Source organism: Natator depressus, chromosome 6 (genome assembly GCF_965152275.1).
Source record: "Natator depressus isolate rNatDep1 chromosome 6, rNatDep2.hap1, whole genome shotgun sequence".
In the NCBI taxonomy this organism is placed as follows: domain Eukaryota; kingdom Metazoa; phylum Chordata; order Testudines; family Cheloniidae; genus Natator; species Natator depressus.
The window spans coordinates 1145199-1161917 of record NC_134239.1 but is presented as its reverse complement, the minus strand read 5'-3'; the positions used below and the strand labels follow the sequence as shown (position 1 = coordinate 1161917).

The window sequence follows — 16719 nt, the reverse complement described above, 5'->3', positions numbered from 1 at the left end:
GCTTGTGATGACCCTTCTGTGTGTAACTCCCAGTCGGTAAACTTCATCTTCTAAGAGCCCAGCCGGGCTTCCCTTCTGGATCACGGGCCTGATCCCAGAACAACACCCCGGGCTGCCTCAGCGCCTCCAACAGCAAGGTGGCTGGTCCCGTCTCCACAGCTCCCAAGGCGGCCTGCGAGCGCTAAGCTCCTCCCGTTAACTGGGGGGAGGAGCCGCTGCCGGAAACTGAAAGCGGCGGCGGCTGTAGCCGCACAGTTTCTGGGCCCTGCTCCGAGCCGTGGGGCTGCAGGGAGAGGCGAGAGCGGCGGGATGGCCGGGGAAGGTTTCCTGCAGCGGTTTTACGACGCCAGCGTGTTTGTGCGAGGGGACGATGAAGACTTTTGCGCGTGGAGGAGCTACGAGGTGGTGGAAAAGACGGTGGCCAAGCTCGTGGAGTGGCTGTATCAAAGCAGCACCGGGCTGTACTCCGAGGGTGCCCAGCCCACGGGGAGCCACCGGCAGGGGCTGCAGCTCCAGAGCCGCGCCAGCGAGAGCGCCAGCAACTTCGACTTTCTCATCCCGCTGCGCTTCCCCCCCGAGCTCCGGCTGCGGGGCCGCAGGACGGTCCGGGACCCGAGCGCCCTTGACCGGCGGCTCCCCACCTACATCTACGGGGCCCAAGGGGTGTCGCTGTTCCGCTGCGGGAGCAGGTTGGTGGTGGATCTGGACACCCTGAGAGCGGACGGGGCGACCGCCTACTGCGATGAGCCGGCCCCGCGTACAGGGAACCCCGGGGCAGGAGCGAGGGATCGGTTCCAAGTGAGGTGAACCCACCCCTGCTAGCCCGGCCCTGGGCTCACCCCCCGCCGGCCCCCTGCTAGCCCGGCCCTGCCCCCCCCAGCCCTGCCGGTGCCCCTCACTCCTGACCCGCAGCCCCTGCCAGCCCAGCCCTGCCCCCCCAGCCCCGCCGGTGCCCCTCACTCCTGACCCGCAGCCCCCTGCTAGCCCAGCCCTGCCCCCCCAGCCCTGCCGGTGCCCCTCACTCCCGACCCGCAGCCCCCTGCTAGCCCAGCCCTGACCCCCCCCAGCTCTGCCGGTGCCCCTCACTCCTGACCCACAGCCCCCCGCTAGCCCAGCCCTGACCCCCCCCAGCTCTGCCGGTGCCCCTCACTCCTGACCCGCAGCCCCCCGCTAGCCCAGCCCTGACCCCCCCCCCCAGCCCTGCCGGTGCCCCTCATTCCCGACCCGCAGCCTCAATGGCATTCCAGATGAACTATTTAAATTAAAAAACAAATGGAAACAATAACAGTGGCTACGTATTTTGGGTGCCCCAGGCCAGAATTGTAAACCTTGGTGTTGATAATACTGCAGGCAGGTCTCTTAGTTACCATCCCAAGCAGGAATCTCGCAGCATTTTAACCTTCCAGCAGGATTAATTTGTTGTGCCCTGTGATTTGGGGCTTTGTCCTACATTCGATCCCTGATGGCTTGTGAGGTAGGTGGAGAAAAGATCTGATGGATTTTCCCCTCCTTTCCCAGGGAAGCATCGACAATCGCCACTTGGATCCTGTCCACATCCTGCAGGACTTCCACAGATATGTGCAAAATGCTCTGACTGCAGGTAATTTGGGGGGCGGGAGCAGAAGGGTGGATATGTGGGAGCCAGGGTCTGGGGGGCTTGGAATGTGGAGTCAGCAGAGGAGTTGGGGTCCTGGGAGGGTGAATTTGGGGGTGGGCATCAGATCGTAGGGGGTGAGAGGGTGGACTGGGCATTGAAGTGGGATTGGGGGGTATGGGAGGGTGGGGGAGGGACCAGGAAGCTAGGAAGATGAAGTTGAGGAGTGGGGACAGGCTTGGGGTTATGGGGAGGGATCAGCTGTTAAAGGAACCATCTGGGTAATTGCTCATAACACTTTCGTTTTCGATTTCCTCTATCTTCAGATGAAAACAGCCACCCCAGAGACAACGGTGAGTATGAAATAAATGGCGGGATATTGTCAAATAACTGTGGGCCATGTGTATTAGAGTGCCAAATACGAGAGCAGATTGACCAGGTACTGATCTCAGCTCCCTGGGGTCAATCCGGAGTCACTCCCTAACTACAGTGGGGTGACTCTAGACATCGGTGCTGACTCTGTGGGTGCTCCGGAGCTGGATCACCCACAGGGAAAAATTGGTGGGTGCAGAACACCCACCGGCAGCTCCCCGCCCCAGCTTACCTCCGCTCCGCCTCCTCCCGCAGCACGCCGCGTTCTCCCCTCCCTCCCAGGTTTGCTGCGTGCGTGAAACAGCTGCTTCCCGGCACAAACGCTGGGACGGAGGTGGGAGAAGCAGGACCCAGCAGCGTGCTGGGGGAGGAGGCGGGGCCGGGGATTGGGGGGGGTCCAATAGGGGCAGGGAGGGGTGGAGTTTGGGCCAGGACTTTGGGGCAGGGGTGGGGGCAGGGCTGGGGGGGTGTGAACAGGAGGACTTGTGGCACCGTAGAGACTAACCAATGTATTTGAGCATAAGCTTTCGTGAGCTACAGCTCACTTCATCGGATCAAATACATTGGTTAGTCTCTAAGGTGCCACAAGTCCTCTTTTTCTTTTTGCGAATACAGACTAACACGGCTGCTACTCTGAACGCCTTTAACTGAGAGCAGAAGTCAGCCCCAGGTCATATTCTGAAATGCTGTCAGAGTTGTGGATGCTGTGTCTGCAGCACATGTTGTTCCTGGGTTAGACGCTGAAGGTGAATGAGGATGTGATGTTAGGGTGCTCCAGTTTTGGGGGTACCCTTGCTCAGCCCTGATGGAGAGAGGTGTCAAGGCTTCCTTTTTGATGGTCCAGCAGTTTACTGCCCGAGGGAACAGCTTTCTGTAGAGAGTTGGGTGTCCCTCGTCATCCACCTTCTGGGGTAGCCCTGCCCCAAGGCCCGTCTGCAAGATGCCCATCTGTAGGGTGAACTGTTTTGAGAAGCCAGGGTAGAAGAGGACCCAGCTTGTGGGTTAGATGGTTCTTTAAGGCTTTGAACATACTGTCACCAGCTTCCATCCATTTAACCTTTTGGGGCTGCTGTTGTGGCAAAGTCCAGTACAGCCCGCCCGTAACAGCTGGCCAAGCCCCGAACTCCACCAACAATGGGGTCTACCAGTACAGGTCGACAGTGGTCTAAGGTCCAGCAGTCCACAGCCAGTTCAGCAGCTCTGCACCCCAGGATTGGGTAACCTGGGTATTGCTTGGACTTTCCTAATGTCTATGCAAAATCGAATCGACCGGTCTGTCTTTGGCACCAGCTCAGTCGTACTCCTCCACCCGCTGCGGGGATTCCTTGATGACTCCTAGGGCTAGCATAGGCTGCAGCTCTTTGTATACCATTTTCCACATCCTCCTTGTCCGGAGCCAGGGGCTCTCCTGGACTTTGTGCCCCAGCTCGGTCTGTATGAAGTTGTTGATCAAATGCATCTGCCTTGGGTGTGCTGAGAACACCGAGGAAAACGTCTGAACTAGCTGTAGCTTCTGTGCCCATTGTTCAGGTTGGAGCTGGGTTTGAATTGGGTGCAGATCTTGAGATGTCATAGCTTGAGGGCCTAGCTCCAGCTCGGGGAATAGAAGGATATGAGCAGGGCCTTCTTGATCTCTCCAGGCCTCTTAGGAGGTTAACGGGATATATCTGCATCTCTTTACGCTTCCCAGACTGACAAATCTCAAAGTCAACCAGCCCTACCCTTCTTATCGCCTCACATGGTCCTTGCTATCTGGCCAGCTGACTCGGAGCTTGGTAGTAACAATAATATACTGTCCCAGGCTTGTGTCATCGGGGCTCTTGATTGTAGGTGTGTTCCTGGCAATGCTGAGCTGTAGTGAGGTTCTCCTTTGCAACCCCCTAGCACTCTTAGCCTCTCCCGTAGCTGGAGCACATACTGCAAGGAGCCCGTAGCTCTGGGTTCCTGACATTCTTCCCAGGATTCCCAAAGGAGGCCCAGAATCCCCTGGTGTGGTCTCCCATACAGCAGCTCAAATGGCAAAAACCCTGTGGAGGCTTGAGGGACCTCCCATACAGGGGTAGCATTCGGTCCCAGTGGCAGAGGTTAGAGGCTGCAAACTTTTTCAGCACCATCTTCATGGTCCCTTTGAACCACTCCACTAACCCATCCGTCTGCTGATGGTAGACTGATGTCTTGAGGGATTTGACCTTTAGCAGCTCATGCAATTCCTGCATCAGTCTTGATGTGAAATTGGACCCCCGGTCCACCAGGATTTCTCTAGGTATCCTGACCCCGGTGAAGACCTTCATGAGTTTGGTCGCAATGGTGGGTGTGTTTGTCATGCAGCGGCTGGGGGGCGGGGGGAGAATAGCCTCAGGTGTACTGTGTCCTGTAATCCTCTGTCACCAATACGTGCCAAGAACCCAACGGGTTTTTCTCGAGTGGCCCTATTAAGTCCAGGCCTGTTCATTCAAAGGGTACCTCCAGCACCAGGAGGGGGACCAGGGGAGACTTTGGGGTTCTCTTGGCCCCCCCCAGGTGACAGTCGGTATCCCAGGCCAGTGAAATCTGAGGCTCACCCTTTCCAGTGTTTTCTCCCTCCCCAAGTACCCACCTCATGGCACCAATTGAACTGGGTGTAAGACTCATTTTCAGATCTCTTGGGGACCAGAAGCTGAACCCTATTTCCCTGGTTTGGGGGTTCACTGTCACCTGGTGCAGTTGTTCATTTCTGCATTCAAAGGGTCGATCTCTTCGCCATTAGCCATAGCTCTGTGTTCAAATTCCCAACTCAGGGTCTGGTCTTAGTGTTCTCTTGGAAATCCACTTTTGCATTGGCCACTTGATACTTATTACCTCGGGTGCCTGGCAGTTGGTGGGGTGCTGGGTCAAGCTTCCTGGCTGCAGGGAGGTTCCATCTTCTGGGTCTTCTCTCTCACCAGCTCCAACGAGTTCCCCTGGTTTGGTTGTTTCCATTGTCCCTAGACCAGGACTGGATCCCTCCAGCTGGTCTCCATCCCACGGTCCCAGGATCTCCCCGAAATGCTTCAGATCCTGACCTGAGATTACAGGGTAAGCCAAAGTGGGTTACAACCCCATACAGCAAGATTCCATATGGTTCCCTGCCATCAGCTGCACTTCCTCCATGGGATAGGGCCAGACATCCTATGGATGCTTTGCCAGCAGATCGTGGCGCCAGGTGGATCACGGGCCTGCACTAAGTTCTTCCACACTGATGTCTGATTGCATCCTGAGTCCTTAGGCCTGTCACTTCGGCCCCAGTGACCCTCACCGGTACTGTCATTTTGGCCAGGCCCTGTGTCAAGGTTCCCTCCCTACTCTGAACTCTGGGGTACAGATCTGGGGACCCGCATGAAAGACCCCCTAAGCTCATTTCTACCAGCTTCAATTAAAAACTTCCCCCAAGGCACAAATTTCTTTCCTTGTCCTTGGACGATATTGCTGCCACCACCAAGTGATTTAAACAAACATTCAGGGAGGGCCACTTGGAGCCCTACCCCCACAAAATATCCCCCCAAACTCCTACACCCCCTTTCCTGGGGAGGCTTGAGAATAATATCCTCACCAATTGGTACTAGTGAGCACAGATCAACCCCCCTGGGTTTTTAAGACCCTGAAAATCAATCAGGCTCTAAAAGAAGAATTGTATTTAAAAAAAAGTAAAAGAATCACCTCTGTAAAATCAGGATGGAAGGTAAATTTACAAGGTAATAAAAAGATTTAAAACACAGAGGATTCCCCTCTAGGAATAACTTCAAAGTTACAGAAAACAGGAATAAACCTCCCGCTTAGCATAGGGAAAATTCGCCAGCTAAAACAAAAGATAATCTGACGCCTTCCCTGGCTTACTTACAATTTTTGTAATCCTAGATGCTTATTTTAGGCAGAGTTTTAAGAGATGGGTTTTCCTGTCCTGGTCCCTCTCTGGCTCCGAGAGAACACACAAACAAAGAGCACAAACCAAACCTCCCCTCCGCCCCACCCCAGAATTTGAAAGTATCTTCTTTCCCCATTGGTCCTTCTGGTCAGGTGCGAACTAGATTATTTGAGTTTCTTAACCCTTTACAGGTAAATGATTCTGTGCCTCTGGCAGGAGGGATATATGTTACTGCATACATAAAGGTTGTTACCCTTCCCTTTATATTTATGACTCCCTGTTTGTGAGCTCTCGCATTGGCTGTCCAGGCTTGCCCATTGCTGCAATCCATGAAGGCCCAGTCACACCACAGGTGCCCCCTCTGGCTACACTCAGAGCACTGGGGGTCCTTCTTTGGAAGTGTTTACCGGTCCAGGGGTCTGCAGTGATTGTCCACCGTCGGTTTTAGCTCCTGGACAGAGTTCAGTAACTCACCTCAACCAGCCAGCACGCAATCTCTGGCCCAGAGGTGCTGATAACTTTTATAAAGTGGAGACAGTTGTCACAGAGAGATGCCTGGGTTTGTCAGAACTGTCACAGCGGAGGCTTAAATATGGATTTAGGTACCAAACTTTAGGCAGTCAGCTTTGGAAACTTTTAACTTGACCTTATAAAATAGGAGCAAACAATGATGGGCCAAAAGAAATTTTGGTAATGCTGATCCCACAATTTCCTTCCCCTCTCTCTCCTTCTAGACCCAGTGTTCCAAGCAAGAATGATCAAACCTAGAGTGCCTCAGATTCATAAATCAATAAAAGGTAAGTTGGACATTTTAAGAACATAAGAACGGCCATACTGGGTCAGAGCAAAGGTCCATCCAGCCCAGTACCCTGTCTACCGACAATGGCAAATGCCAGGTGCCCCAGAGGGAATGAACAGAACAGGGCAATTATCAAGTGATCCTTCCCCTGTCACCCAAAACCAGCTTCTGGCAAACAGAGGCTAGGAACGCCATCCTGGCTAATAGCCATCGATGGACCTATCCTCCATGAATTTATCTAGTACTTTTTTGAACCCTGTTATGGTCTTGGCCTTCACAACATCCTCTGGCAAGGAGTTCCACAGGTTGACTGTGCATTGTATGAAGAAGTACTACCTTTTGTTTGTTTTAAACCTGCTGTCTATTAATTTCATTTGGTGACCCCTAGTTCTTGTATTATGAGAAGTAGTAAATAACACTTCCTTATCTATTTTCTCTATACCAGTCATGATTTTGTAGACCTCAATCAGATCCCCCCTTAGCTGTCCCTTTTCCAAGCTGAAAGGTCCCAATCTTATTAATCTCTCCTAATACAGAAGCCATTCCATACCCCTAGTCATTTTCTGAACTTTTTCCAATTCCAATGTATCTTTTCTGAGATGGAGTGACCACATCTGCACGCAGTATTCAAGGTGTGGGCAAACCATGGATTTATATAAAGGCAATATGATGTTTTCTGTCTTATTATCTTTCCCTTTCCTAATGACTCCCAACATTCTTTAGCATTTATTTTCTTTTGGGCCATTTCTTTACAACACAGAAAACAATCATAGATCTATTGTCTGGAAATATTACACTTGTGTGTAAGATAGAAGAGGTAATTGTTCTGCTCTGCTGAGCAGAGGTGAGGTCTCAGCTGTAGTTGTAGAAAACAAGACCTTTCATATATTCCAAGGCCAGGAGGGACACTTGTGCTGTTAATAAATTGTATAGTCAGTTGCTTGACCACACTTTGATTTGATATTTCATGATGAAATATACCCGAGACCAAATAGCCAAGGCAGCTTTATTAATATGGTACAAGAAGAAGGTTCTGTATCTTACCAATTTCTGAAGAGCCATCCTGTGCAGCGATGTTACATTCACCTTACACAGACAGTGATTGTAACGATTTTGGGGTTCATTAAACAACAAACTAGTGAAAGAGAAAGGAATAAAACCTGTAATAAACCAAAATAGAGAGCGTCTGCGGAGAACTGCTGAACAGGGCTACATGGGGTTCTCAACCCCAGCTTCCAGGGCACAGCTCGAAATTCCTATATTCATAAACTGTCCCTTTTGAGGGAGCATCTCTAAATCTTCCACAAACATGTCTCTACAGCTTCCCTCTTAAAGAAAAACGAATGAACTCTTACCTACAGATATATATAAAAAGCTAACATCTATCTAGCAGCACATGCATTAAATTCTCCACCCACTTAGTAGATTTCCATAAACCCAATGTGTCAGCTACCTAGCAAGGAAAGGTTGCCAGCACATCACTCTGGAGTGAGTTTTTACCACTCACTTTCCTCAACTTCCCCTTCTCCAGAAAGGTTAGTAAGAATCTGTGAGTCAGAACATTTAATCTCCTGCTCTGATCTTCTCAGTACCAGCCTTTCACTGGAGTCTGAGGAGTTCTCGTGTTCCTTCGACAGTTTCTCCTTTGTGTGTGGATGATAAAGGATCAGTCAGATGGGAAATGCCAGAGTCCACATCTACTGTCAGTGTGTTGGAACTTTCTGGGATTACTCGTAGATCCCTTCAATTTCATCAAAACGTGTCTCCCTGGTCTGTCTGGTCTACCTTAGACCGCGAATGCAGCTGTTCTTTAATGGTGCCCCTTTGGCCCCAAGTATTAGAGTGTGCCTGAGGGATCCCACCTCTATCATCTGGGTTAGAGATGGGAGATCACGGGCCCTTTTCTCAATATAAAGTTTCTGCTTCCGCTTCTGATTGTCTTTCATCTTCCATATGGTTTCATTGTTATGAGATTTCAGCAAGTTATCAGTGACTGGTAAATTCTTCCCATTACCAGCTGAGCTGGAGAAAAGCCATTCTCCGGGGGTGTACTTTGGTAAACAGTAATGCTTTATACAGATCGCCCCCAATGTTAAATTCTTTACTGTCTGTACAGACCTTTCCACAAATCCATCAGATTGGGGGTAATTTGGACTTGATTTTTTGTGATGAAAATCCCAATCCAGGACAAATTGCCTAAAATCTGCACTGGAAAATGGCAGCCCATTATCGCTGAAGACTTCATCTGGAATTCTGTGTCAGGAGAAGATTCCCTTCATGCCGGCTACCACTGACTACTGTTCGTACTATGCAGCTTTCAAATTTCTAGATTTAGAGACTAATCATAGACTCCTAGAATATCAGGGTTGGAAGGGACCTCAGGAGGTATCTAGTCCAACCCCCTGCTCAAAGCAGAACCAACCCCAACTAAATCATCCCAGCCAGGGCTTTGTCAAGCCGGACCTTAAAAACCTCTAAGGAAGGAGATTCCACCACCTCCCTAGGGAACCCATTCCAGTGCTTCACCATCCTCCTAGTGAAATAGTGTTTCCTAATATCCAACTGGACTAATAATAATAATCTGTGACTATTGAATAATCCTTTGATTGCCAGGTAACGCAGTCAATGCCGACCTTCTCATAAGGCCTTTGTGGACCTGGATGAGGTCTCAGCAGCTCTGCTTGTTGGCTTGGCTTGTATTTCAGGCATGAAAAGCCGTTTCTTACCACGTTAGTAATGCCGTGAGTGATCTTCAGCCTACACCACACCTCTCATGCTCGTTGTTTGCGCTTTTCAATTGCTACATGTCCCTCCGGGATCGTCCCTAGCATTACTTTTCGGCAGCTCGTTGGAATTACAACCTTACTGCCCTGGAAAATCACCCCCATCACCGTAAGTTCATGTCGGCTGTTCCAATAGTGTCTTATGCCGGGACAGCAACTGCTTATTTCTTCTGGCCACGCTTTAATGGTCACTTCTTTAAGGGTCCCCGACGATTCGTCTTACCGCATTTCCTCTCTCATTTGCTGCAGTTTCCTGTTAGCTACTGGAATTGCCTTTACAAGCAGACCTACATAGGCCTACGTCCCTGTCTCTAAAGTCTGCTCTGGGTTCGTGGGAGCCACTGCTCTGGAAAGTGCATCTGCCGCGAAGAGGAATTTCCCGGGTGTGTAGGTCACAACCAAATCCTCCGTTTGCGGCTTTATCCTCATCCTCTGAATCCTTAAGGTTCAGGCGTTTAGCAGTTTGCTAAATAACGCTACCAGGGGCTTGTGATCTGTTTCAACTTTCACTGTCCAACCACAAATATACTGACTGAATCTCTCACAGGCAAACAATATTCCTAAAAGCTCCTCTCAATCTCTGTGTATCTGGTTTCTGCCTCAGTCAGGGATTTGGATGCATATGCCACTGGCTGCCAACAATCCTCATTCTGCTGTAAAATCACTGCTCCTAACCCAGACTGTGAAGCATCTGCGGAGATTTCAGACGGCCTTCCTATTCAGTCGGCACAGAACTTCAACACTGGCTCTTGGATCCGTTGCTGTTTTAAACTTTCCCATGATTCCTTCTGTTCTGCGCCCCAGGACCATTCATTTGTATTCTCTGGGAGCTTTCGCAGAGCTAATGAACCATTCCCAGGAACTGTTGGAAATCTTCCTTTGACTGCAGCTGGGGTATCATTTCTTCCTCTTCGCTGGTTTTACACCTTTGTTGGAAATAATGTCTCCAACAAAAGTCTGTTCTGTAACCCCGAAAACACCTTTCTCCCTATCGAGTTTGAAGTTTGCAGTTCTAGTTGCATCCAGGACTTCCCGAAGTCTACGATCATGCTCCTTTTCCTTTGGGCCCCAGATGATTATGTCCTCCACTGAGGTCACCGTTAGTATGTTCATAGACCATATGCATGGTTTTGTGGCACACGTCTGGTGGTGAAGCTCTGCTGAAGGGTAAAGTGCAAGAATCTGTATCTTCCCAACAAGCAGGGAATTACATGGCCATAGTTTTGAGCTTTCTTCAGTTAATTTTAGCTGCCAAAAACCCGAGGATGCATCCAATTACTGAAATATTAAGCATTTGCAAATTGAGCCATAATCTCTTCTCTGGCTGGTAGTTTGAAATGGTCTCTCCCTAGAGCCTTAGTGAGGTCTCTGGGATCTAAGCACATGTGTAGCTGGATGTTACTTTTCTCCACAATGACTAGGGAGCTGACCCATTTTGTTGGCTCCTCAATTTTTTGTGTTACTTGCATTGCTTCCATCCTTGTGAGCTCAGCCTTGAGTTGATCGCAGAGTGCAAATGGCACCTTTCTACATGACTGGGTAACTGGAAGGACCTGCTTGTTTATCTGGATTGTCTGTTCACCCTGTGAGCAACCCAACCCTGGAAACAGGTCATGATATTCCCGAAAGAGGCTCCTAGCCAGGTTCAGTATGATCTTGCAGTGAGAGCACCGATTTTACCAGACTGAGTTTCTCACATGCAGCCAGGCCTAAGATTGGTGTCACCCCCTTTTGGCACTGCAATGAATGGGAGCCTGTACATGATGTTTTTAGGTTGATGCTAGCAAGGCACACACACCCTCCCCGCCCTTCACTGGTATATTTGTTCCAGAATAACCAGGTACTTTGATTTTGGTTGGTCCCAGTTTTGGTCTTATTTTCAGTTTCTCATAATCTTGTTCAGACAGCATATTAACCTGAGTGCCTGTGCCCACTTTCAGTGGGATAATTGCTCCATTCGCTGTCACAGGCTGTCGTATCCAGTCCCTCTCATCGGGCTTGCTAGATCCCAGAACATCTGTGAAAAACTCCTCAACCCAGACTGTCTTGAACTGAATGCACTTGACTGTTCTGCATTTGGGATCTGCAGCATTTTGCAAAAGGATTATTTTCCCCACGTTTACGACGGAGTTTCCGAAAGGCAACGCACTGTTTGGGGCCACGCTGTGATCCACACCTTCCACGTCACCGCCTGTACCCAGTCTTCCTCCTAGCAGTGGTCTTCATAGCGAGTGGTTCCACAATTTGATTTGACCTAGTCTGTCTATATTCTTTCACAGTACTTGGGTAACCCCTTCTTGTGGATTCAGCTCTTTGGCTTGTGCTTTCACAGTTTCTGTTGTCCTGAATATCTGGGGAGCTTTTTCTAAAGTTAGTCTCCATTATGGAGCAGTCCCTTTCTTAACACGTTGTCTTTAATGCCCCAAATGATTCTATCTCTGACCAGAGAATCTGCCAGCTCACCAAAGTCATAGGTGTTACTGAGTTTCCTTAATTCTTTGACATATTCCTCTGTGGCGTCACCAGTTTTCTGCGCGCGTGTAAAAAAAATTCTCTCTCTAAGGTCTCACTACTTTCGGCATGCAATGTTCCTCAAATGTAGTCAGTATTGGACTTAATTTCTTGCTTTCACCTTCTTCAAACTTAAAGTCATTATAACTATCCAATGCTTTCTCCCCAACAACATGCAAAAAGATAGATGATTTCACAGGATCACTTTTCTCCTCCGCCCCTCTGGTTGCTGAATACAATTCAGATCTCTGCTTGATTTTTTTCCCCCCAGTTCTCTGCAACATTCCCTGACAATGGCAGACTGGATGGAAGTTGCAACACATCCATTTTTAGCTTTTTTTCCCCTTCATAAAGTAGTCAAACTACTACTAGCTTCATAAAATACAAACACAAGCCTTTGTTCTTCTCTGTTTGCTGCTTCACATGTACTGATCTGGGGGGTCATTAAACCAGTGGTTCTCAACCCGGGCTACACATACTCCTGGGGATACACAGAGGTCTCCCGGGGGTACCTCAGTTCATCTAGATATTTGCCTAGTTTTACAACAGGCTACATAAAATGCACTAGCAAAGTCAGTCCAAACTAAAATTTCCTACAGACAATGACTTGTTTGTACTGCTCTATAAACCATACACTGAAACGTCAGGACAATATTTATATTCCAATTGATTTAGTTTAAAATTCTGTGGTAAAAATGAGAAATTAGTCAGCAATTTGTCAGTAACAGTGTGGCTGCGACACTTCTGTATTTTTGTGTCTGATTTTGTAAGTCATTTTTCAGAGGTGAAACTTGGGGGTAGGCAAGACAACTCAGCTGCCGAGGGGTACAGCAGTGTGGAAAGGCTGAGAGCCACTGCATGAAACAACCATCCAGTGAATGAGAAAGGAATAAAACTTTTAATAAAACCAACTGGAGACCATGTGTGGTGAACTGCTGTACGCGGCTAACCTGTGTTCTCCACCCCAACTTCCAGGGCACATCTCTAAATTCCTAGACTCTTAATACACCAGACGCTTGTTTGCTCTACCAGGCAGGACAGGTTATAGTTTAGCACGTGTTTGCAAGTTGTATTGTAGCCTAGGGCCCGGCCTAGGGTGAATCATGACCAGGGACCAGCATCTGTGGAGTGTCTACACTAGGGTTTACACTCACTGGCTGTGCAAATGCCACATCCGATCTGTGCCGAACTTTCAGGGAAATTTCTAGCCATCAACAAATGGAATCGTATGGATTTTGGTGATAAGGGGGGGAAATGGGGGGCACACAGAGCCCTCCCTCTTCCCCCAGCATCTGTTAGCAGGGCCAGCAGCTTTAACCACATCTGTAACTGGTAGATCTGAGAACCTGCCCAACCCTATGTGTCTGTATGCATCACTGGATCTTCTCTTTTCTCCCCATCTCATAGAGAGAATCACACTGCAGCCTTGGGACCCCAAATGCCCGGCTGTGCAGCTGATTTTCCGGCTGGGCGAGGAGGAGCTAGTCTCTGTGGATCTGGTCCCTGCTGTCCAGGATAAGGTGGTGTTGTCTGAAGACTGGCAGACAAACGACCTGGCCAGGCTGTCCGACTGGTGGGACAAGGAGCCAGGCAACAGCCAGGAAAGATTCCGCCAGAAGGGAGAGGAAGTTGGGAGAGTCGGTGCTGACATAGTGGCCAAAGATGGTTTCTGGAGGTAAAAAAGATCCACCGCTGAAAGGAACTGAAATGTTCCCTTGGTCCTGAATCAACATTTTTATTTCCCAGAGAGAGATTTTCATTTTGACTCGAACTGAAATGTTCAGCTTTTGAAAACTTAAAAAAAATTTCTGAATTTCTGAAACGTTGAATTTGTTTTTTTTTTTTTTTCATCCTCTGTCCCCTTTTTTGGCCAGTGAATCCAATAGAGGGATGGGTTCCAGGCTGGTTTCCTCCCCATCTATTCCTTTTCCTTCTTTTTCCACTCTTGAACTCTGGAAAAGTTAGTGGCAAAGGGAAAAAATGAAACTTGGGCCTTGTCTACATGGGAAACCTTCTTTGGTTTAAGCCACGGCTTGAATTTAAACCAGTCTAGTTATACTGGGATAGCCCCGGTGTGGACACTCATTCCCGTTCAGGAGTGCCTTGGTTTGGTTTTGGTGAGTGGGAACTGGCAGTCTGCACCTGGCACTGAAATGCGGCTGCCTCTGGGATAGGGTTAGGGGTGTGGGGGCTGTTTATGCCGAGATCCCTCGCTCACTGAAATTCAATGAGGTTGCTCTTTCCCTCGGTTCCAGGTTCTCTTTTGCTAATGCCGAGACAGCTTTTCTCCGGGACATCGACAGTGATGGGGGGCAGCGACGGAAAGCTCTGAGACTCCTGAAGTTCATAAACAAGGAGAGCTGGGTCCCAGAATATGGCAAGATATTGACGTCTTACCACCTGAAGGTACTCTCCGAGCATGCCTGGGCGGGATCATCTGCTGTAAGGGGATGCTTGGGGGTGGGGGGGGAATAATTCAAGCATAGATAGCTGTCTGTCTGGACTCAGGCTCTGGTCTGAGATGTTGTGAGTTGTGTCAGATCCCAGGCAGTGCAATCCGTGTTGAGTGTGGGTGTCTTCTCTGCTTTTGCTGGAGGACTCACAGAGACCTGGCGATACTGTATAATTCTAATCTATTTTCACTCTGATCCAATCTCATGCTTCAGGGCTTAGGCTAATCATCTGCGGAGATCAGGAAGGGGATTTTCTCATAGAGATTCTCCCAGTGCCCAACTGGCCAGGCGCATTCTGGGTTTCTTTCAACTTCCCCTGAAGCACTGGGGACCTGCTACAGCTGGAGATGGGAAGCCAGACGGGGTGGGCTGGTGCTCTGAGCTGGTCCAGAGACTCCTCTTTTAGGTGCCTGGCTGATGGGTCTGACTCACATGCTCAAGATTGCCAGATTTGGGGCTGCGCAGGTATTTCTTCAGGTCAACCTGGAAGACCTTTAGCTCAGACATTTTTTCTCTGCAGTGTCGCTCAAGTGTCTGAGTTCAAGAACTGCTCAATCCCCCAACTCTAACTTGGTCACCCATAAAAATATTCAGGAGAGACAAAATCTGAACTGCTGATGGGAGGAGGGGAGTGTGAACCCAACAAAAATCTTTAACAGAAACTACCAAAAAGACTGGGCCAGACCCCCAGCTGGTGTCACTCGGCCTTAGCTCCATTGGAGTCAATGGTGCCAGATCCCAGATGGGGTCAGCGGGCTGTAGCTCCATTGGGGTCAATGGGGCCAGACCCCCAGCTGTAGTCACTTGGCTGTTGCACAACTGGGGTCAATGGGGTCAGATCCCAGCTGGGTTCAATAGGCTATCACTCCATTGGGGTCAGTGGGGTCAGAATCCAAGCTGGTGTGAAGAACTCGAGGAGTTACACAGATTTCCTTCGTCTTGGCTATGTAAGTTTCCTCTCTCTCTGTGCAGACCGTTCTTCTGTGGGCCCAAGATATTCACCCGGAGACGGAGAAATGGGAGACCCTGGAGTCGTCCCTGAAGACCCTCCTGAGCCTCCTACGTCACTGCGTGAACAAGAGAAAGCTCCCCCACTATTTCCTGCGTGACTTTAACCTCTTCAACAAGCGCTACAGGGAAGGTAACGGGTTCTATGAGTGCCTGGCCTTGCAGATCCTCAACAAGGAGGGGGAGCTGTTGGAGGTGAATCCAGCAGACTATATATCCCTGAGAGTCCCCAAGAAGCATTCTGAGAGTCCTGGGGCCTTCAGCAGAGCAGAGACATCTCTCCAGGGATTTAATTCGAGCCACCTGAAGAAGCTGAAGGAGTTGGAGGAGAAACAGCTGTATGAGTGGGAAGAGGAAGAGCCGGGTAACAAGAATGTAACGGCCTAGCCAGTTCAAGGGAGGGAACAGGTTGAGCCCTGAAGGATTTAACAGCGGAGCAGATCCCAGCTATAGGATTGTGCCGGGAAGCAGCCACAGCCATAGCTAAGAATGAGAAACGTGTCATCTGAGTAGCTGTAAAATACTCATGCATCACCAGTTTGACTTGAAAATTGCTGAGCTCCATGGGGGCCAGGGTTGGAGTTAGTGCTGAAAATTTCATGGTTTTTCCCTCAAATATATAGCCCCTCTCCCACTGCCCTCACTTTAAAATTTCTCCCATTCTTATCATGGGTCTGTCTGGGTGAAGCTGGGCAAAATATTCAGGGCATAATGGATGTGACATGGACTAATATTCAGTAATTAAAAAGTTACTGGGCTGTGGGATTCTGGCTCTTGAGATTGACACGCACCAGCCATGATCATCTGTGCCACCTACAGAGCCCACTCAGGGCTGGTGTAGCTGGGAGTTCCCCCCCACAGCCAACGCCCCATCCCCTCCCCACAGCGCCCCCCATGGGAGAGTATCATGAAGTCGTGGAGGCGATGCTCTGGAATTGCCCCACATGAAGCCACTCAGGGTCCTGGGGCAACGTGCCTACTTTCGGTGAGCGCACTGTCACCAGGGTAAGGAGCTTACACAGCTTCGTCCATCCTGAGTTTGACCTTGGAGCATCCAGCATCCCCGTCCACACCGTGTGCTTCCCACAGCCAGTCTGCCCAGGTGGGACTCCTGGGGAAGCCAGGGGGCCCTGCACCCCAACTCCGCAGTCAGACGTGACTGAACCAGCATTGTAAAACGGAAAGTGTATTAGACGAGAGGAACATAGAGTAGAACAGGACACGGTTAGCACAGAAATCAGTGACTTTCAGCCTAATCCATCTTGGGAGGAGGGGAGCCCAGAGCCAGGGCTCTGGCCCTCCCCTGCGCTCCAAGCTAG

At 49.8% G+C, this 16719-nt stretch overlaps 1 protein-coding gene across 1 annotated transcript; it reads left to right on the top strand.

The window, feature by feature from the left end:
• The first annotated feature begins 214 nt into the window (after positions 1-214).
• On the top strand, positions 215-16117 carry LOC141989811 (protein mab-21-like 3). Its single transcript, XM_074956728.1, has 7 exons — positions 215-798; positions 1519-1600; positions 1921-1947; positions 6581-6643; positions 13347-13614; positions 14195-14345; positions 15365-16117. The coding sequence occupies exons 1-7, from the start codon at positions 310-312 to the stop codon at positions 15785-15787; spliced, it is 1503 nt and encodes a 500-aa protein (XP_074812829.1). The 5' UTR covers positions 215-309; the 3' UTR covers positions 15788-16117.
• The last annotated feature ends 602 nt before the right edge of the window (positions 16118-16719 follow it).